General features: G+C 44.4%; 1 protein-coding gene across 4 annotated transcripts in view; it reads right to left on the bottom strand.

The window, feature by feature from the left end:
* Nucleotides 1-23,340, bottom strand: part of tpst1 (tyrosylprotein sulfotransferase 1) — a 224,171-nt gene that overhangs the window by 175,411 nt on the left and 25,420 nt on the right. For 3 of the 4 annotated variants that reach the window (XR_013964567.1, XM_080771557.1, XM_080771558.1), the window contains exon 4: nucleotides 13,619-13,817. Coding sequence is in view for 3 of the 4 variants with exons in the window: in XM_080771557.1 (XP_080627683.1) it covers nucleotides 13,619-13,817 (199 nt within the window). In the remaining variant the exon portion in view is untranslated. Of the gene's footprint in view, nucleotides 1-13,614; nucleotides 13,818-23,340 lie in introns of all 4 variants that reach the window. The other variant, XM_080771559.1, reaches the window with a different exon arrangement.

The following is a 23,340-nucleotide window of genomic DNA, read 5'->3' as shown; positions in this document are numbered from 1 at the left end:
TATATATATATATATATTCAAAGATTTGCGCCACATTTGCACAATATTTCAAAAATAGCAGACCTACAAGTTAGTGCCGCGCTATGAGCTTGTAGATCTGCTATTTTTCAACAACTAAAGTATAACATAATGCATTAAAAAACACCAAAATGGGTTAAGAGTAGAGGCTGCCAGGGGTGTCTCATTTCCCAGGCAACGCATTCCACAGAGAAGGTCCTTCTATTCCCCGCCAGTAGCCACTCTAAATCACTGTGGAGGAAACATGGCACAGTCCGCCGCAAGCAACCCGTAGAAATTCCGTATTCAATCTCATATCCTGCGTCTCTCGCACCTACGCACCTACACACACACACACACACACACACACACACACACACACACAGTGAGTAGTGTAAAGAAAAGAAATGTATTGCACACATACCGTAGATTGATATACACGCAAGCAGGCGTGTATATTACAGGCGTGACGATTACAACAAATTAGACAAAAAGAGGTCAGCAAATAATCCAAGGTTTCCAATTTGCAAGTGCAGGCTGCAATTATCAATTAGCAGAGCGCTGTTGTTGTGGGTTGTTGTGGCGGGTCTGTTGATACAGACAGCCACTTAAATAAAAGGTATTCTACTGTGCAGAATCCCTGACCTATGAATCAGTGTCACAGCAGAAGGAAAAAAAAGTTTCATTGTGTTCACACTGAGCAAAGTCACGTTGACTGTTTCATTATCAAAAGGCTGCATCGTGCATGTATCCACAGCCACCTATATCAGCTGTCACGTCATCCGGTTCGGAACATTAACCCATTCTGACCTGAGATCAGATTCATACGAGGTTTCCACTGGACACACACTGGTTTGATTAACCCATTCTGACCTGAGATCAGATTCTAAAAAAAGTCAGTCGTTCTTCGATTTTTCAAAAATAGCAGACCTACAAGCTCGTAGCGCGCCACTCGGTGGCGCGCTATGAGCTTGTAGATCTGCTATTTTTAAATTTTCAATAGCTAAAGCATAACATGATGCCAACACCAAAATGGGTTCCCGTTCAGAATGGGTTAACTCTGAACATTAACATTAACTAGCTGCCCCCTAGTCTCTAGGGGCAGCTAGTTAATGTTAATGTTCAGAGTTAATGTACCGCAGTAACAACATGCCAACACTAGGGCCTAGTGTTGTTAGCATGCTGTTACTGCCCGATGATATGCCACCCGTCCAGGCCCACTCTTAAAGAGTATATATATGAATAGAGACGGCACCGGATATCTCCTCCCATCCACTTGCATTAATTAAGTTGCTCAAAAGCTTCATGAGGCGATTTCACTCAGGAACAGAGTGCATTCTGGGATGGATTTGACCCCAAACTCGTGAACGCGCTGGCCGTTGACTATTGTCACACGCGTTCACGTATGAAACAGCGGCGTTCACGTATGAAACAGCGTCCGCGTGTCATCGTGAACGTGCACAATGATAGTCAACGGACCAGCGCGTTCATGAGTTTTGTAGCAGTACAAACCAGCTCCTGTTTCTAAACCGTTCGTTTCCCCGACGGGACGGGTGAAACACCTCGTTATAGCAGAAGCAGATCCTCCTCCAGGGCTGAAAGAGCCACCTTGATGCTGCTCTGTGTGCAGGAATTATTATGACCGAGAGGAGGAGGAGGAGGAGGAGGGAAAGGGAAGTCCAATATAAGTCCCTGCAGCTGCGTTTGATCCAGAACACACACACACACACACACACACACGGTAATACCCTGCAGATGTGCACGCCACAGCACGCACACACACACACACACACACACACACACACACACACACACACACACACACACACACTCACTCTCACACACACACACACACACACACACACACACACACACTCACTCTCACACACGCACACACACACACACACACACACACACACACACACACACACACACTCACTCTCTCTCACAAACCAGTGGTGGAAAAAGTACTCAATTGTTTTACTTAAGTAAAAGTACCACCAATACTGCAATTTAGAACTACTTCGTTACAAGTAAAAGTACGGAATTGGAAATGCACTTGAGTAAAAGTACAAAAGTATGGGCATCAAAATGTACTTAAAGTACTAAAAGTTAAAGTACTCATATTGCAGCATGTCCTATTTCACAAGTTCACAAAATGTGTGCAAAAATATATTGAAAAATAGCAGATCTACAAGCCCATAGCGCACCACCGAGTGGCGCGTTACGAGCTTGTATAGGTCTGCTATTTTTGGGGGAAAAAACGTGAAAATGCGGAGCAAATCATTGAATATAGATTTCAGAGCGAACATTTTTAACTAAAATATTGGCTTCTGGGGGGGGGGGGGGTCCCTGGAACTACATATCTTGAGATGGGGGTCCGTGGCCCAATAAGAGATAATTCTAAGGGGTCCTTGACATGAAAAAGGTTGAGCACCCACTGACATAGAAACATGGGTTTGTCAGAAGAAATGTAAGGATTTAGAAGCCTTATTTTTTTAATCGACTTCCAAGTCGAAAATGGGTTAATGTTATGATCTATAATCTCGCCAACGAACACCTGTATTCAGTTCAACAAACAAAAAGGACCACGGTCATAATATTATGATGAATTCCTGTTCTTATGATGAATTCCTGTTCTGTTCTTTAACTACATAGAAGTGTCTATTTGTTTGTCTCCAATTGTTTTGATGAATTGAACAATGTGGACCCTGTTGTAAACAAGTGTAAGGCTTAATTGGGTCGTCCACTCACAGTTAACAGTCTTTGTATTGAGTTTGTGCTTGAAATATACTGTAATTCTGCAAACTGTTAATAAATATTTCAATCAATCAAAAAAACGGTATGCAGCGCTCCCTTCCTCTATTCAACATGTAGGATCGTATTATTGTGCATTATAGCCAGACGTTAACTACAACCATTCATCACTAGAACAGCAGCATAGTGATGGAAGTCAGTCAGGTCATGGGTCTGGGGAACTGTGTAAACAACCACGGAGAGACACATGGATCACAACTAAAAGAACTGCAACAAAATATGTAAACAAGAGCCACAGGCATCTCAACACATGCAACGCATTAACGCAGGCCGCACGAGGCACTCATAAGCAAGAGTGTGGATGCGTATACTGTAGGCACAGAGTTTTAACCCATTCTGAACGGGAAGCCATTTTGGTATTAGCATCATGTTATGCTTTAGCTATTGAAAAATAGCAGATCTACAAGCTCGTAGCGCGCCACCGAGTGGCGCGCTACGAGCTTGTAGGTCTGCTATTTTTTGAAAAATCGAAGAACGACTGACATTTTTTTAGAATCTGATCTCAGGTCAGAATGGGTTCATCAGACCAGTGTGTGTCCAGTGGAAACCTCGTATGAATCTGATCTCAGGTCAGAATGGGTTAATAAGCAAGAAAACAGCAGGCCTACTGTAGTACAAGGCCCCAGTAATGACAACAACAACAACAGTGTTGTTTTTAGTCATAGTCTTTGGAATGAAACTTAGCTTTAGTCCTATTTTTTGTCACCTGGAATGTTTTAGTGTTTAGTCTAGTTTTAGTCGACTAACTGTCATAAGATTTCAGTCGACTAAATCTACAGGTTGATTTAGTCGACTAAAATGTATTTTGGCGGTGCCTTGATGCCGTCGTAATGACCGTTTTTACGACTACGCCGATCGACTATTTTCTGCATGCAAACCAAGTGTAAAATGACTTATACTGGATCTCTTGTCCACTAGTCCCTTCCTAACATTTTAGTCTAGTTTTTATTTGTCGACGAAATTGTCAGAATATTTAGTCTTAGTTTTAGTCATCATGTCTTAGTTTTCATTAGTTTCCCATTTAGGTTTCGTCGACGACATTTTCCGTCTTAGTTTTAGTCGACGAATTCAACACCGTTTGCATGTTTTGCATCCTCAGAAGACACCGGAAGAATGAAGCTGCGAGTCTGGAACTAATAAAAAACCCACCAAAGCCCTTAATTTCTTTGTTCTGTTCACAAAAGATCAAATATTTGTCTGCAGCTCGTGGGACCTCGTCCACCGCTGAGGGAGGGCTTACCCCCCACCCACCCACCCAAATAGCACCAGAAGATCCACGTAATTGTTTAGAGGGGGACCGTCTCGGTTAAACAACATTGCAACATGCCAATGGTAAAAAAATAAAAGGTACACAGGTGCGTCAACTGCACTCCAATGATCTCGTTAATCTTTCTTGGACTGTGTCTTCCCATAAACAAATAAAGTGCTGCCTCTTTTTCCAACATGCATGTTCATATTTATGCTCTGCTTATTATTATTATTATTACATTTGCATGTTGGTACCGTACATGTATGTGCTCTGCTCATTTCCATGGTTTTATTGTGCTTTGAGTAGGCACTACTGTATGTTTGTTTCTCTCTGTTATTTATGGGTTGAATCGATGGGGTGGGAGCGGCTATCTTTGGGAGAGCTTTTGTTCTGTTTTGTCCTGTGTGTATATATATGGATGTACATAAGTGTATACAAGTGGTGGAAGAAGTACTTTAGATATTTTTTTTACTTCATTCTTTTCTGCCATCTATACGAACAATATTCGGACCCCGTGTATCTCTAAAAAGCTTCGAGCGCTGTCCCATGTCATGGATGAGCCGTGGCCGCGCATCGATTTTCGGACGTCTTTGTTGACTTTGTCTTAAATCGCTCCCGACATTACGGCCGTTTCTGGGCGAGAGGTAAAAGGGTGTGCGCTTACCGCCCACGATGAATCCTCACAACAACAAGTCAATGCAGTCAGTAGTTCTGCAACGCATCCCCCTATCAACAAACACTGCTCCACAACCCCACACTCTCTGACTCTATGGCAGTTAAGCATTAAAGATGTGGAGACATACTCTGACTCTATGGCAGTTGAGCATTAAAGATGTGGCGACATACTCTGACTCTATGGCAGTTAAGCATTAAAGATGTGGCGACATACTCTGACTCTATGGCAGTTAAGCATTAAAGATGTGGAGACATACTCTGACTCTATATGGCAGTTAAGCATTAAAGATGTGGCGACATACTCTCTGACTCTATATGGCAGTTAAGCATTAAAGATGTGGCGACAGGCCAAAGCACTTTATCACTTCCTCAAAGAAACAATTGCGTTTCCTTTCCTCCACTGCGCTCAGCACCTTAACCCATTCTGACCTGAGATCAGATTCATACAAGGTTTTCACTGGACACACACTGGTCTGATTATAACCCATTCTGACCTGAGATCAGATTCTAAAAAAATGTCAGTCGTTCTTCGATTTCTCAAAAAATAGCAGACCTACAAGCTCGTAGCGCGCCACTCGGTGGCGCGCTATGAGCTTGTAGATCTGCTATTTTTCAATAGCTAAAGCATAACATGATGCTATAACACCAAAATGGGTGCCCGTTCAGAATGGGTTAACACAGATGTGTTGCAGCAATAAGGAAACGTCATTGGTTTAGAAACGAGTGCAGAAAGTGTAACCCGATGTTTTAACTGCCAAACGCAAAAGGACTTAACCCAGTTAGGCCTGAGGTCGAAATTTAAAAGAAAATGTTTTCAAAATCCTGACAGTTTATGTATCAGTGGTGCTCAATATTTCATGTCAAGGACCCCCAAAAATCGCTCCCCCATCATATGTTGTTCCAGGGACCCTCCCCAGTACAGTAGCAAAGATTTGAGTTAAAAACTCGCTCTGTAACAATATACATTCAAAGATTTCAGGCACATTTTCACGATTAAAAACAAAATAGCAGACCTACAAGCTCGTAGCGCGGCACCGAGTGCCGCGCTATGAGCTTGTAGATCTGCTATTTTCAACAGCTAAAGCATAACATAATGCTTAAAACACCAAAGGGGTTCCCGTCCAAAATGGATTAAAATAAACTCACTTCACCATACAGTACACAGCAGTATAATATGCTTATTAGGGAAAAGCACGGGCAGGATTTTTTAGACATTACCCCCTATAACAATTCTGAAGTACAAACACGGCTGTGGCTGCGTCTGCCAATTCACTCTCTTGGCTGTCAAATGAAAATGACATCACCGGTCCGCTACCTATAAATGCCCTGCTGCAGGCAGTAAACCAAAACCGAGACACGTAGTACGACCAATGAACAATTTAACCCATTCTGATCGGGAACCCATTTTGGTGTTAGCATCACGTTGTGCTTTAGCTATTGAAAAATAGCAGATCTACAAGCTCATAGCGCGCCACCGAGTGGCGCGCTACGAGCTTGTAGGTCTGCTATTTTTTGAAAAATCGAAGAGCGACTGACATTTTTTAGAATCTGATCTCGGGTCAGAATGGGTTAATCAGACCAGTGTGTGTCCGCAGTGGAAACCTCGTATGAATCTGATCTCAGGTCAGAATGGGTTAAGAAACTTCCATTCTCCCGTCTGGGTGAGAGACAGAGAGAGAGAGAGAGAGAGCACAGTGGGGTGGTGTGTAACCTAGCAACCTCATCTGTACAAACACACCGTAGTGTACAGTCAGTCATACAGGCTTTGCCTGTATAACCCCTAGCAGGGCCCCCCCCCCTCTCCCCTCAAATACGTGTCTCTCTTCCTACCTCTTCATAATAAGAAATGCTTTCCATTTGAGTCAGAACCGTCGTCTGAGGCTGAGCAGCACAACAGCGAATACGAGGTCGCTCCACAATCGGGCCAGCTTTATTTTTCCTTGTTTTCCTGGCCTCTTTCATTTTCCCCCCAACCCATTCCTACATGCAGCGAAATGGAAAAAGCACCAAAGCCCATGTGCTTTGAATAAATATTGGGTCAAACTTCACACGCAGGGTAGAAGACTACTGGACCACTAGCACTGTACTGGAGGTGTAAAGTCTCTTCTTATCCGTGATTTGACCCATTTAGGCCCGACGTCGAAATATACAAAAAAAAATCTTCAAAGAGACATTCTTTAATCTGAAATTGTCATACAAAAATGCCTAATAAAAACAGTATTAAAAAAAAAGAGACATTCTTTCTGAGACAGAGTTTTCTGGAATACCCATGTTTCTATATCAGTGGTGCTCAATATTTCATGTCAAGGACCCCAAAATATATATGTAATTGGGCACCCCCCCCCCCCCCCATCTGAAAATATGTTGTTCCAGTGACCCCCCCCAGAAGCAAAGATTCGAGTTAAAAATGTTCGCTCTGAAAGAATATATATTCAAAGATTTGCGCCACATTTTCACGATTTCTCAAAAAATAGCAGACCTACGAGCTCGTAGCGCGCCACTCGGTGGCGCGCTACGAGCTCGTAGATCTGCTATTTTTTCAATAGCTAAATTATAACATAATGATTAAAACACCAAAAGGGGTTCACATCCAAAATGGGTCAAAACCACCCTGCCTTTGTAAGGCAATAATGTCAATCTCCAAGAATCAGAGAGGCCACAACAATATGAACACCGTATAACCCGCGGGAGCCACAATGTCGTCAGATCTGATTTGATTGTATTTATTGATGTACTCGAGTGTATTTTTTTTTTTTAATCTTGAAAATGTGCCTCAAATCTTTGAATATTCTTTCAGAGTTTCAGTTTTTAACTCAAAATCTGTGCTTCTGGAGAGGTCTCCTGGATCAACATATTTTCAGATGGGGGGTCGGCGGCACATTACATATAATCTTTGGGGTCCTTGACATGAAATATTGAGAACCACTGATGTAGAAACATGAGGTTTTTCAGAAAAAAGGCATTTTAAAGACATTTTTTAATGTCGACGTCAGGTTAACCAAACATTAGATCCACCGAAATACAGGTTATTTTTTCCAACCCCATTTCCTAAAAGGAAATGGTTTAGGGTGTCCGCACGGACAGCAACAATATCAAAGTAATTGCTTTCCTCTCTCCTGACGACGTGCCCTTTAGCAAGAACCAATTGGATCCATTGATCCAGTTAGAGCTGCTGACAGACCAGCAGTAGAAGACCGGCAGCTCCCAGGTGTGAATGAGGCTGTGAACCAGGGCAGTACAGTAATCCAGGCTCAGTCAATGGTCCCCCATTACCTTCTTTTTTCTTTACCCATTCTGACCTGAGATCAGATTCTAAAAAATGTCTTCTACATCCTGACAGTTTTCTGGAAAAGCCATGTTTCTATGTCAGTCGTTTTTTCTAAATTAGCAGACCTATAAGCTTTTTGAGCGGCACTAGCCCCTCAATACGTGGCCTTTGAAGAATAATTATGTCATATGGCAGCCAAGTCAATCATCACCACTCATTTTAAACGGGTGTGATTTGAATTAAAAACATTTGAGAACCACTGCTGTAGTTCAATGTTCATGTAGTTGTTACTCTATAGTCTGGAGAGAGGAGGTCTGGAATACTCTGGTGGAGCTGTTGCCCCCGCGACCCGACTACGGATAAGCGGTCGAAGATGGATGCGGATGGATGCTGTGGTGCAGTTCATCATGCGATGGACGAGGGGGGGGGGGGGGGGGGGGGCGTATAACCAGCCAGCCCCCGAAGTGTACGAGTCATTCCACAACGACATTCTGCAGGAAAGACAAATGTCAGGAAATGCCGCTGCAACGTCCGTCACTGTTTGGACAGAAGAGCAGCGGTCTGTCTGTGACGCGGGCTGGCAAACAACACAGACAGGACCACCGGTGTTGTTTTCGTCGACTAAAACTATGAAAGAAATGTCCGTCGACCATTACCATTTTTTCCACTGACTAAACTAAATGGAAACTTAATTCAAACTAAGCTATATGACGACTGAAACTAAGACTAAATATATTGTCAATTTTGTCAACAAATAAAAACTAGGGTAAAATGTTAGGAAGGGACGAGTGGACAAGAGATCCAGTAGAAGTAATTTTACACTTTTACAATTGCATGCTGTAAATAGCAGATCTACAACCTCGAGCTCTATTTTCAGCAAGTTTATAAAATCAACCGTTACGACGGCATCAAGGGTCCACCAAAACACATTTCAGTCGACTAAATCAACTGTAGATTCAGTCGACTAAAATCTCATGACATTTAGTCGACCAAAACTAGACCGACAACACTACAACATTTCCAGGTTCAGACTATATAAAATGTGACTAAATGAAGGTTCATTCCAAAGACTATAATATGACTAAAACTAAAATAGAAGACAAAAACAACACTGTTGTTGTGTTCACAAAGACTCAAGAGGACGCATAATAGCAGTGAGGTCACAGTGTGTCACAACACCCAAGCTGATCTATGGATGCTGACGATGCAAACTGTAACTGCTGTTTGCCCAGGAGGAGGTACAGTAGTACACTAAACAGAAACGCACACCTACTCATTAGTGCAACAACAATCAATGCAGAGCACTACTACTACTACTACTACTACTACCGTGCACTACTGCTGTCTGTGCGCGCGCGTGTGTGTGTGTGTGTGTGTGTGGGTGTGTGGGGGGGGGGGCTTACAAATGGCCGGCCTTTCCAAAAGGAGAGCCAAGCAGTTAGCGAGGTATTGCTCAGTTTCAGCCATTATAGGAAGCCGCTCAATTTGGAGGAGGCGTTGTTTCCTTTATCCATGATTTATGTCTGCTGTCCTGTGTCCGACATACAGTCAGCTGTACTGTATGTAACGATGCTGTCCTGTGTCCGACATACAGTCAGCTGTACTGTATGTAACGATGCTGTCCTGTGTCCGACATGTCAGCTGTACTGTATGTAACGATGCTGTCCTGTGTCCGACATACAGTCAGCTGTACTGTATGTAACGATGCTGTCCTGTGTCCGACATGTCAGCTGTACTGTATGTAACGATGCTGTCCTGTGTCCGACATACAGTCAGCTGTACTGTATGTAACGATGCTGTCCTGTGTCCGACATGTCAGCTGTACTGTATGTAACGATGCTGTCCTGTGTCCGACATACAGTCAGCTGTACTGTATGTAACGATGCTTTGCCGTCCATGCACGTTGTAACTGGCTGCTCTCCCACTGTCAAACTGCACTGGCAGTGTTTAAATGTCCTTTGTACAGTAACATGGTATTCCTGTACTTCTCATTATGTGGACATAAATAAACATTTCAAGTGTAAGTGTGTGTGTGTGTGTGTGTGTGTGTGTGTGTGTGTCGCGCGAGAGAGAGAGAGTTGAGTGAGTACAACAGAGTGATCAATAACAACTTAGTCATGAAAAATGGAAACACATTGGGGCTTGACAACCGCTGCCAATTCTCTAGCCTCCTTCTTATGTAATCATAACTTGACAATAGCGTTTTCTTTACGAGGCAGGCACGAGCAAATGACTCGCAATCTATAATCTGATGTCAAATAATCGAGGTGTACTCGTCTCTGTAATGAGCGGTACATTAACCCATTCTGAACGGGAACCCATTTTGGTGTTAGCATCATGTTATGCTTTACCTATTGAAAAATAGCAGATCTACAAGCTCATAGCGCGCCACCGAGTGGCGCGCTATGAGCTTGTAGGTCTGCTATTTTTGAAAAATCGAAAGAAGGACTGACATTTTTAGAATCTGATCTCAGGTCAGAATGGGTTAATCAGACCAGTGTGTGTCCAGTGGAAACCTTGTATGAATCTGATCTCAGGTCAGAATGGGTTAATCAGACCAGTGTGTGTCCAGTGGAAACCTTGTATGAATCTGATCTCAGGTCAGAATGGGCTAAATCCCTTCTAGAGCGACTTCAGCCGTGCGCTCACAAGACATTGAGCATCAACTCTGGAGGAGTGTTGTTTTCGTCGACTAGAACTAAGACGAAAAATGTTCGTCGACTACCTTTTTCCACTGAAGAAAACTAGATGGAAACTAAATAGGAAACTATGCTATGGTATGGTGACTAAAACTAAGACTAAATATACCGACAATTTCGTCAACAACTTAAAAACTAGACTAAGATGTTAGGAAGGGACTAGTGGACAAGTTGTGAGCTTGTAGATCGGCTATTTTCAGCAAGTTTAAAATGAGTTATTATGACGGCAACAAGGCCCGCAAAAATACATTTTAGTCGACTAAATCAACTGTAGATTTAGTCGACTAAAATATCATGACATTTAGTTGACTAAAACTAGACTAACACTAATTCCAGGTGACTAAAATGTGACTAAAACCAAGTGAAGACTATTCAAGAGACTGTGACTAAAACTAAAATAGAAATTTGCTGCAAAAAAAACAACACTGCTCTGAAGCAATTAACTCTGGCTTAACTTTGAGGTAACGACCTTTGCAGTCACCTCGTAAAACACCAACAGACTTGGCTATTTGCCTATACTTACTATGTAGGACAGCAAGGGCTGCTGTTGTAAAAGTGCATAACTCTACTGCGGTCACTTTAGCTGACAGTGTGAAAAAAGCATTCACACTAGATATATTATTAGAGTGAATTACAGCGAGATACTCTCGAATCAATTCACCTGCCCTGTGTCGGTCGTGTTCACAAGAAGCCGCAACTATTTAATTCAACAAAAATAAACTAAGAGAAAAAAAATGAGATGCTAAAATTAAACTCTGTCTGGACCTCGTCCCGTTTACCTTGAAAGAATCCCTTGGCTGCATTCGTGGGAGTGTGGTTGTCAGCCAAGCATACATCTACTGGAACCACAGCCAAGTACAGTACAGAGTCGAGGCTGAACGCTCAGATGTCGCATATACAGACTAACGTGCCGCCCCCCTCAAAGCTCCATTCTGTTGCTTGTTTAACCCATTTTGACCCGAGATCAGATTCTAATAATGTCCTTCTACATCCTGACAGTTTTCTGAAAAAGCTATGTTTCTATGTCAGTACAGTTCTTCGATTTTTCAAAAATAGCAGACCTATACAAGCTCGTAGTGTGCCACTCGGTGGCGCGCTATGAGCTTGTAGATCTGCTATTTTTCAATAGCTAAAAAATCATAACATAACAGGGTTTCTGCCCAGAATGGGATAAAACCTTAATTAGCATCTGGGGGGGGGGGGGGGGGGGGAGGAGTGAGCCAAGGATAGACCCCTGGGGGATCCCGGGCAATCAAGTGCAATACAGTTACAGTATATACTGTTGGGTTTTAAGTGTTAACACCTTACAAACTCCACGGTCCCTCCGAACCTATAGTCCACATACAGTAAAAGCCATATTATAATACAGTCCATGCATCTGTGCAATACAGATAAAAATAAACTACTCAATTATATGTCCTCTATAGCTCGGGTGTACAGTATATACATGAAATCCAACGACTGGGAGGACACGGAGGGCCTGTCGTCATCCGATAGCACGTCGGCGGCAGCACCGGGGAAAAAAAGGATTTTAATAAAATATATTCTGTGCCAAGAATAGCAGAGCCGTCTTCCTTCCAAAGTCAGGAACGGCTTGACAAGGAGCAGGAAGGGCATCACCGTCGCGCCTCCGCCGAGCAAGCAAAGCAAGCAAGGCCCAATCATAAGAGACTCCAGACCTGCCGTCTATAAATAGGTCCAACGTACTGTACTATGAGTCACTGGGTTGATGTCATGTACATGTACAGACGCCCCGTGGTTTATTACATAGCCGTTGTTGAACATGACGGAAGATACTGTAGGTTTAACAAGTTGAAGTGATAATGATTTTCACAAGGCTATATCGTTTACTGTACACTCGGGGAGTAGATTTCAAAGACGATATATACAGTATGAAATCATCTGCAGAATGCATGGTGGGCCCATTGTGGTTCCTCCACTTACAGCGTACACTTTACTAATTATTCAGAGGTTGGTGTGACATTTGTCACATCGTCAAACCATCTCTATTAAATTGTGACTTTGTCCACTTTTAAGCCGAATCCTATCCTTCTACGGTAAGAAGTAAGAACATGAGGAAATCTGTCACTTTCAAATGCTTTTTTTTTGTGTAATGACAACTTGCTCCCTAGTTGCAGAACAAGCTCTGCCAGCCTATGAAAAGCTTGAGCCTAACTGTACTTTACTGTATACATTATTAAGCTAAAATAACAATGTTTTAAAACATACGATAACATTGATAAGGTAACCTCGTTAAGCTCCGTTCATTCTCAACGGTGAGAGAGACACAATCTGCTGAAAATAACAGGTTTTCAGCAGGTGACACGTCGTCATATTGAAAAGTCTCATTCATAGTCTGGATTTTCCGGTGGTGAGGTGACCACCACCACTCCGGTGGTGAGGTGACCACCACCGCTCCGGTGGTGAGGTGACCACCGCCACTCCGGTGGTGAGGTGACCACCGCGCCGGTGGTGAGGTGACCACCGCCACTCCGGTGGTGAGGTGACCACCGCGCCGGTGGTGAGGTGACCACCACCACTCCGGTGGTGAGGTGACCACCACCACTCCGGTGGTGAGGTGACCACCACCGCTCCGGTGGTGAGGTGACGACCACCGCTCCGGTGGTGAGGTGAGCACCGCGGCTCAGTGACGTCATGTTGTAGTTCGGTGGTCACCTCAGTGACGTCATGTTGTAGTTCGGTGGTGGTCACCTCACCCACCGAAAATCCAGACTATGAATGAGCCTTAAGGGGCTACGAAATACGAATGAGGTTTTAGGAGTGTGTGTGTGTGTGTGTGTGTGTGTGTGTGTGTGTGTGTGTGTGTGTGTGTGTGTGACCGTGTGTGTGTGACCGTGTGTGTGTGTGTGTGTGTGTGTGACCGTGGGGCTCAGGCCTTCTTTTGACACTCACCCGCCGGGTGTTGTCCAGGACTTTGGGGTCCGGTCTGCCGTAGTTGGGGGGGTTGGCGTGGGGGTCGTAGCCCAGGCGGGACAGCATGGGGGCGATGACAGGCATGTCCCTCAGCACGTCGGCAGGGATCTTCCCCACCCACTTGGACAAGGCCTCCACGTTGACGGGCTTGATGACCTGGTCCGTGGACCGCTCCACCCTGGAGGAAGAGAAACGGTTTAGCATTAGGACCTATAGCTTCAAAAGATTTTTAGCATAACCCATTCTGACCTGAGATCAGCTTCATACGAGGTTTCCACTGGACAACACACTGGTCTGATTAACCCATTCTGACCTGAGATCAGATTCTAAAAATGTCAGTCGCTCTTCGATTTTTCAAAAAAATAGCAGACCTACAAGCTCGTAGCGCGCCACTCGGTGGCGCGCTATGAGCTTGTAGATCTGCTATTTTTCAATAGCTAAAGCATAACATGATGCGCCGGTGGCCGGAAGAGAAACGGTTTATACGGTAGCATTAGGAGGACCTATAGCTTCAAAAGATTTTTAGCATTTTTAGAACCCCCCTTTTGGTGTTAGCATTATATGTTATGCTTTAGCTATTGAAAAATAGCAGATCTACAAGCTCATAATGCGCCGTCTGCTATTTTTGAAAAATGTAAGAACGACGGACATATAGAAACATAGCTTTTTCAGAAAACTGTCAGGGTTTAAGAAGACATTTTTAGAATCTGATCTCGGGTCAAAATGGGATAATAATCAGCAGAGAGAGAGAGAGAGAGAGAGAGATCTATCTTTACTGTGTAGGCAGCATGTTTCCCATCCTCACTATAATATATAAGCATCTGTGAAAATGTGTTAAATTCCACCATGTTGTTACTAGCATCGTTGGCACAGCTGGTCCTGGCTCCTATATAAGACCTTCACCGCAGGCTACCGGTCAAACAAAGAATCCACTTCAAAACACTCCTGACCACCTACAAAGCACTAAACACTCTTGACCACCTACAAAGCACTAAACAACCTGACCACCTACAAAGCACTACACAACTCTGACCCCCCGGCCCGCTCCGTCATGTCTGGTGATGCCAACCTCCTCAACGTCCCCAAGACCAAACCCAAGACGTTGGGGCGACAGAGCTTTTGCCTTTGCTGCCCCAACCCTGTGGAATGCCCTCCCTTTTAAAGGCACTCAGAGATGCCTCCAAACCTTCAAAAACCGCCCTCAAGACCCACCTTTTGAATATTTCCTTCCCTAGCTAACCCTGGTTTTTTTTATAGCTTTTAGTGTTTATTTCTTTTTTCTAATAAAGTTGTTTTCATTTTGTTGTTACCTCTGTAATAACATTTGCTGGAATAAAAGCCTCTTGTGTGTCGGCATCACATCCAGTCTGGTTCTCACCCACACAGTCTATCTGTACTTCACAGTATCTCCATCCATGTTAGCCTACACTCCCTTGCATATACCTCAATATGGCAATTCACTTTCCCTCCCCTAATCCATTTACTTTGCAATTGAATCTTTACACTGCACGGGGCACATACTCCTGCATGATTAATAGACCGGGCTGGTTTTGACATCTCTGGAGGACAAGAGGAGGCTGTTACTGGAGAGACGGGCCGCGGTCCAAACATGCACTCGCAGACAAATGGGGAGGGAATCACTTTAGGTAACTCCACGTAGAGCCAAGAGGCTTGCTAAGTGTTGACGTGGAACATAAACTGATGTAGACAGGACTCCGTAGACAGGACTCCGTAGACACACACACACACACGCCGCTCTGATGTAGACAGGACTCCGTAGACACACACACACACACTGAGGACTCCGTAGACACACATACACACACTGAGGACTCCGTAGACACACACACACACGCCGCTCTGCTGCTGCGGCGTGGGGGGGAGAGTTGGTTGGTTATTCTCTTCTTCTCCTCCAGATCATGGAGGAGGACCCTTACTTGGGCCACACTCTCAAGAGTTAAAGGCTCCATTTGGTTATACGAACTCTCCATCATTTAGCTGGGGAGTGCAGGGGACCCCCTGCAGGAAACCCCTCAAGGACCACTGGTGGTCCTCGGACCACTGGTTCAAAACCACTGCACTTAACCCATACATGGGCATTGGGCAACCCGGGGGGGGGCAATCACTGTTTGACCCCTAAACCTGACCCCTGCCCTCTAACCCATGACCTCTGACCCCTCACCCCCAGGTGGACGCCCAGGTGCTGGTGGCCTACGTCTCGCACGAGGAGGCCCAGTACCCGTTCCGCCAGGCGGGCCAGGCGGGCCAGGCGGGTCGAGGCGGGCCTGCTCATGGCTGCTGCCCGGCGTGGCGGTTTGGAGACCCCGACGCCAGCGGCCCGCCGCCCCCACAGCTTCCCCGTGGGCTGTGATCGGCGTCACCACACGGACCACTGGAGGACCGGCCTGCGGCAGCGCGTCCGCGAGGGGGGCGTGGCCATCGTGGCCATGGGCGCCGAGAGCTTCCGGAGGAGGAGCCACGGCTTCGTGCCCGACGGCCACACGGGGCACTGTGGCGCGCACGGTGACGACAACAACAACGCCGCCAAGCCCCCCTCGGACAACAACGGCGGCACACCGTTCAGGAGAGCTCCAGACATCTCGCTGCCCGTTATAAATGAAAGAAAGAACATTTTGGACGCCTTTTTCCGTCCAAAGGCGCCATTGGCACTCTCTGCCACCAGGGGGGAGGCGTCTAAAAGATATTTTAGATTTTAGCAGTGAGCCCAAGTGTCTCTGATGTCATAACTGTCTCTCCAGTTCCTTGATTGGCCAGCCCAACCCATCAGCTTTGTGGATTGGTCAAACCTTGCGTGGCGTTTGTGCCACTGAACCCAATATAAGTGTTAGGAGCACACAACAGGACACCATTCTGTTACACAACGAGACCCGGAAGAAGCTAATTTAAACCCCTGGAGGATCTGTTGTGAGAGATGTTCTGCTGGACGCTGCATGTGAACAGAGGGCCTCATAACGCCGGTCAAGCTGCTGTTGCCGTGGGAGACAAAGTCTACTCATTTGGAGGGTCCAGGAAGGACAGGGATGAGCAGATCGATGTTCACGTCTTAAACACGGTGCCTTTACGCTGGAGGAAGTTGACGCCAGTGACAACATTTAGAGCAGAATGCATCCTTGAGATTCCGACAAATCGCTGCAGCCACACCGCTGTTCTGATGGAAGATATCTATATCTGGGGAGGTTATAAATATGACACAGGGAAGTACTGCAACGTTCTTTATGCATTTGATGTAGACACCCACGGATGGTTCCGGCCCAGGGTTTCTGGAAACGTTCCAGAGGCAAGGGTGGACCACGCAGCCTGTGTTTTGGGGAAGGTCATGTTTATTCTTGGAGGATGGACCGCGCTAGATGATGTAGATGATGTAGATGAACATATGTACAACAAGTTGGACACCAGCACAATGGTCTGGACTTTAATTAACACCAGAGGAACTCCACCTCCTGCTTTCTGTTGTCACTCTGCTACCATCATCGGGACACAGATGTTTGTATTTGGTGAACAGTACCACAACGACATCAGAGTGTTTGACACGGAGACCAACCTGTGGCTGAGCACACCTTTTCCACATCTTTCTCAAGAAGGATGCACTCATTCAGCCTTTACCTACAATGGAGAGCTCTACATGTTTGGTGTCAGCAATGGAAACCAGACCTTCATTGATCTGTGGAAATTGAACCCAGAGACCTTCTCCTGGAAGAAAGTTGAGTCCAAGGGGAAAGTTCCGTCTAAGGAGGACAGGATGTGCTGTTGCATGGTGGGAGATCATATCATCCTCTTTGGAGGACAAAACACACCCGTTGATGACCTGGTCATGCTAGACTTAAGTCCCAGTCTCAAGACGTTATGCAAGCTAGCAGTTATTCAGCACAATCTGGACCAATCAGAACTCACACACGACATCAGGTGGGAACTGGAATCCACGACTAACAACAACAACAAATAAAAACAACTATGACAGGGTCCAATGAGGGCGTGGCCTCATGTGTATCTCAGACTTCACGTGACCAATCTGTGATGTCACCACACTATGATGTATCTGTGACATAATTACTCCATATTTGGGCATGGTTTCAGCCTGATCCGATCATCCGATCATTGAAGTAGCCTGGCTCCAGCCCCAGAATCGCTAGCCACATTAAAAAATTATCTTCAGGCGATTTAGGGTCTGGTGACGCTCCCGAAGGAGGTCTCAGACTCGGTTGGAAATCCAACCGACGAATCAGCGTCGTTTCAACTCGATGACGTCAAACAACAGTGCCGTGCAGAAACAAACAAACATGGCTGCCCCCACTGCGGTAACCCACGACCGTATCAATCTGGCTATTAAATCGACGTATGATAAATAGTTTCTTTGAAGACACGAGAGGTTTTATAAACATCATCATCCGACATATTTTACCGCTTTTGTTTACATGCTAGTAGCGCTCATTGGCTTTGTTTGTTTGGTTAGCAAACGGGTTAGCCATAGCCACATGATTGACAACAACGTCATCTGCTTTCCTACTATTCTGATTGGTTGGTATGAACCAATCACCGAAGACTGCCTCTTTGGCAACGCCCATCCCAGAAACGGTTGTAGTAGGGAGGGCTTTCAGACTGAATAATGGGAGTGAAACGAAATGAAAATTCAGGCTGAGTGTCAGGCTAACATTGAAGTTAAATATATGAAATATTAAAGGGAAAAAGGGCAAGGTTCAGCCTCATCCAAATACCATGTGAGAGAGAAAAATATTAAGATAAAATAAAACAATAAATAAAATGCTTCTGGCCAGACCTCCTATTTCCAGTGGATTATCAGGCTGTCCGTCAAACCACCTAACTCCAACTTTGGAGATAGCTGTCGTTTCCATCATTAGGCCAAGTCTATGGGATTTGTAATGTTTGTTTAGAGCACTTATGATGTAAAAAAAGTTTGCCAGCCAAGTCTATGGACTTTAATGTTTGTTTCAGGCACTAAAGGGGCGACGTAAGACGTCTTGTGGCTGAAATAAATACAGTGGGCACCTCTCACTTCACGCGAGTGTGATTTTGATTTATTGCTCGCCAAAAGAGATAAATTATTAAAAAAGTCACACTTGTGTGAACTGAGGGGCGCCCACTGTATTTATATCAGCCAGATGACGTCTTTTACGTTGCGTAGGCAATTAGCACCGGGTAAAAAAAAATGTGAATAAATGCGTAAATGAAACGTTTAAACGTTTCCCCCACGCCGGGGAAAATGCTCCACACGTTTAAACTCTTCTCCCTTCTGGCTCCACACGTTTAAAATGCTCCACACGTTTAAACTCTTCTCCCTTCTGGCTCCACACGTTTAAAATGCTCCACACGTTTAAACTCTTCTCCCTTCTGGCTCCACACGTTTAAAATGCTCCACACGTTTAAACTCTTCTCCCTTCTGGCTCCACACGTTTAAACTCTTCTCCCTTCTGGCTCCACACGTTTAAACTCTTCTCCCTTCTGGCTCCACACGTTTAAACTCTTCTCCCTTCTGGCTCCACACGTTTAAAATGCTCCACACGTTTAAACTCTTCTCCCTTCTGGCTCCACACGTTTAAAATGCTCCACACGTTTAAACTCTTCCCCCTTCTGGCTCCACACGTTTAAAATGCTCCACACGTTTAAACTCTTCTCCCTTCTGGCTCCACACGTTTAAAATGCTCCACACGTTTAAACTCTTCTCCCTTCTGGCTCCACACGTTTAAAATGCTCCACACGTTTAAACTCTTCCCCCTTCTGGCTCCACACGTTTAAAATGCTCCACACATTTAAACTCTTCTCCCTTCTGGCTCCACACGTTTAAAATGCTCCACACGTTTAAACTCTTCTCCCTTCTGGCTCCACACGTTTAAAATGCTCCACACGTTTAAAATGCTCCACACGTTTAAACTCTTCTCTCTTCTGGCTCCACACGTTTAAAATGCTCCACACGTTTAAACTCTTCTCCCTTCTGGCTCCAAAACTATGGAATGAACATCCAATTTCAATCATTACTGCAGACTCACTCCCAATATTCCTCCGTAGTGTGTGTGCGCGCACACACACACACACACACACACACACACACACAAACACACAAACACACACACACAAGTATATGCAAAGTGGAGGCACCATGCATGCAAGGCACCAATAAACTGTGCTCATTTGGAGTGGTCCCCGACCCCAAGTCAGGGACACTTTTGTCGCATACTAGCCAAGAAGACCCTGGGTATCGAACCATAGGAGCTGTCCAGTTCCCAAATGCAACAAATCTTGCTCATGGAGGTTAATCGATAAATGGAGATAAAAATTGACCCGGTGTTATATTTTGTTAGTGTATATTTAAAAAAAAATGGTGATAGTCGGCGATCTACAAATTCACAATTGCCATCTGCTATTTTCACTACTGTATATAGACTTGAAATAAATAATGAAGTTGCATTTTAAAAATAATTGTGATATCGTCATATTGCCCGGCCAGGGCCTACAATAATGTCTTTGTCGGGGAGTCTTGTATTAGCTTTGTATTATGTGGGAAAACTATAACACCTATAAGGTTAAAACGTTTTAAAGGGATTGTGACATTAAAAAAAAGGTTTTGGAATTGTTCTTATTTTTTTAAAGTTTTCTAATCTCAATTGCACCCAAAAAACATGAACTTTTAACATTCAGTAGATTTTGTGATCTGGGGTTTTCTGGCTCAAACAGGTGCTCTGATTTTCCTGCTGTTTGTGATGTAAGATCCTGCAAATCCCATATATGTCAATGGGATTTGCCAGCAGATGTCACTGTTTTCACTGTTTTGCCTGGTTTCATTGTAGCTCAAAAGGCTTCCAAACCCCAAAGAAAACTTCAGACCACAGAAAATCCACTGAATGAAAAATAAATGAAAATGAATGTCATAAAACCTTTAAAGCAAGTGCGTATAATAGGGCAGGCCAAAGACAAGACGATCAAAAACACAAGATAAGCTCTGCACACTGCAACGACGCAACGTGCATGGTCAAAAGTAAAGTGTATCGTAAAAAGGCAACGATACAAAAACAAGATGACAGACAGTGACACTATAGAACATCCAGGTTATTATACAGTCGCTTTGTATAAAATGAGACAAGCCCCCCCCTCTCTCCACACACAGGTCACATGACCACTTTCCTTCAGGCCTGCATGTGCTCTTAACCCATTTTGGTCGGAAACCCATTTTGGTGTTATAGCATCATGTCGTGCTTTAGCTATTGAAAAATAGCAGATCTACAAGCTCATAGCGCGCCACCGAGTGGCGCGCTACGAGCTTGTAGGTCTGCTATTTTTTGAAAAATCGAAGAGCGACTGACACATAGAAGACATTTTTTTAGAATCTGATCTCAGGTCAGAATGAAAAACTGTCAGGATGTATATACAGTCGAAGACATTTTTAGAATCTGATCTCAGGTCAGAATGGGTTAATGGCCTCTGGGCCTCTCAATTATTCATGCCAGAGCCCTGATGCTCTTCTCTTCCATCTGAGGTGGTGTTCTGTATCGCAAGAGGGGGCTCATAATAAAGACATTAAGACCACCAGGCCAGGCAGCAGCACCAATGCTCTGTGGGAGGAGGAGGAGGGATCAAGTAAATAGCACAGCAGGTCTCTCAACTATACAGTCAAGCCCCTCTCCACTGAAATCAAGTAATTGTCGTTAATGGCAAGAGGATGTCTCGTTCGAATAGGGACCTGCACACAACAGGGTGGTGGAGGAGGGAGGGAGGGAAGGGGAGGAATTAGTGGGCAGCACTCTTAACCCATTCTGACCTGAGATCAGATTCATACGAGGTTTCCACTATAGACACACACACTGGTCTGATTATTAACCCATTCTGACCTGAGATCAGATTCTAAAAAAAAAATATCAGTCGTTCTTCGATTTAAAAAAAAAATAGCAGACCTACAAGCTCGTAGCGCGCCACTCGGTGGCGCGCTATGAGCTTGTAGATCTGCTATTTTTTCAATAGCTAAAAGCATAACATGATGCTATAACACCAAAACGGGTTCCCGTTCAGAATGGGTTAAGCCAGGTGGCGTTCAGGGACTTGGATTTAATGCAATATTATGAGTGAAGTACTTGATGGGGAGGGTGGGTGGGGCTCCCTCCGGTTTATACGATGGTCAAATCAAATGCACCCAGGCTGCCCTGAAGGCCTGAAGGACTTGCTTCCAGCAGCCCCTCCCATCTCATACTGTACATACAATCACATCAGAGGCCATTTAGAGATGAGGTCTCCTCTCCCCTACAACAAGGCTCCTCTGACTAATGACCAGACTGGGTAGTACACCATGATAAGAAACGGGACTTTTTGTGACGTAAGAGGGGGGGGGGGGGAAAGGCGAGATTAATTCCCCACATGGAATTTAGTTTTACAAGAATACATTCCAGTCTGGATTAAAAATATATTTTTTTTTAACTGGATTGATTTCATATCTTTTGTGTCTGATAGTGTATTACTTTGTTTTGTTATGTGAACACACACAGAGAGAGCAAAAGACCTTGGATGCGCTTGGCCAGTAAAGCCGATTCTGAAAGGAAAACAAAACGTGATAACACTGAGCTTTTTAATCAGACCAGTGTGTGTCCAGTGGAAACCTCGTATGAAGCTGATCTCAGGTCAGAATGGGTTAACCGTTCTGTGTTGTAAACAAACACACAGACGGGATGTCTAGCCTGAACCTGGGACGTTGAACAGTCTCTCTCTCTGTCTCTCTCTGTCTCTGTCTCTCTGTCTCTCTCTCTCTGTCTCTCTCTCTGTCTCTGTCTCTCTCTCTGTCTCTCTCTGTCTCTCTCTCCGTCTCTGTCTCTCTCTCTCTCTCTGTCTCTCTCTCTGTCTCTGTCTCTACCGTTTTTGAAATTCTGCTCGAGAAAACATTTCTAAGAGCTGAGCTGGAAGTGTCAGACCCGATCATGTGCCTGTTGGATAACCCCACTTTGTCAGAACAATATACAGACTCCAGGCCTGGCTCCCTGTGACTTAATATCTTGAAAGAATGGACATTACAATACTGCAGACATTTTGTATTATTATAATAATAATTATTATTATTATTATATATATATTTTTAGGATGGTAATGTCTATACGGCCAACATTTTTAACATTCTCTAAGCCCAACAACTGTAGTGTACAGACATGGGTAATATTGTGTCATCAGTTCCTGGCTTAAGACAGTAAGACGCGAGACAGTCTGTCGTGGCAACAGATTATAAACCATACCAGTGCCAAATAATACATGTCAGTGTGTCACATCATCGCTTCAGCTATATATTGTAAATAAACCAGATATTTTTTCCCATTGATTTCACCTTTGTTTAGGTTTTCTCCTCATTACATGTACTGTATAAATCATGGACGTTTGAATTTCGTCGATAGTTCAATCCTCACACTATACGGTCTATACCTAAAAAGCCCCCAGAAAATATCTTCCAAAAACTGAAAATAGAAAATAGCTTTTTCAAGAAAACTGTCATTTTCAAACAGACATTTTTAGAATCTGATCTCAGGTCAAAATGGGTTAACTTAAGTGGTTAAAAGTAATGAGGAGGACATTAATGGAAAATATCAAGGGCCCTTGCAGTTCAAGCTCTCCAATGTTCTAGCACCATGGCTGAAGAGCCCGTCAAGTGTCTCCCCTGAGTCTGGACATGAAGGACATGGCTGGCAGCATCTCTTATT

Source organism: Protomyctophum bolini (assembly GCF_963924005.1).
Source record: "Protomyctophum bolini genome assembly, chromosome: 9".
Lineage (NCBI taxonomy): Eukaryota > Metazoa > Chordata > Actinopteri > Myctophiformes > Myctophidae > Protomyctophum > Protomyctophum bolini.
Note: the sequence above shows the minus strand (reverse complement) of the source record. Positions and strands in the feature narration are given on the sequence as shown.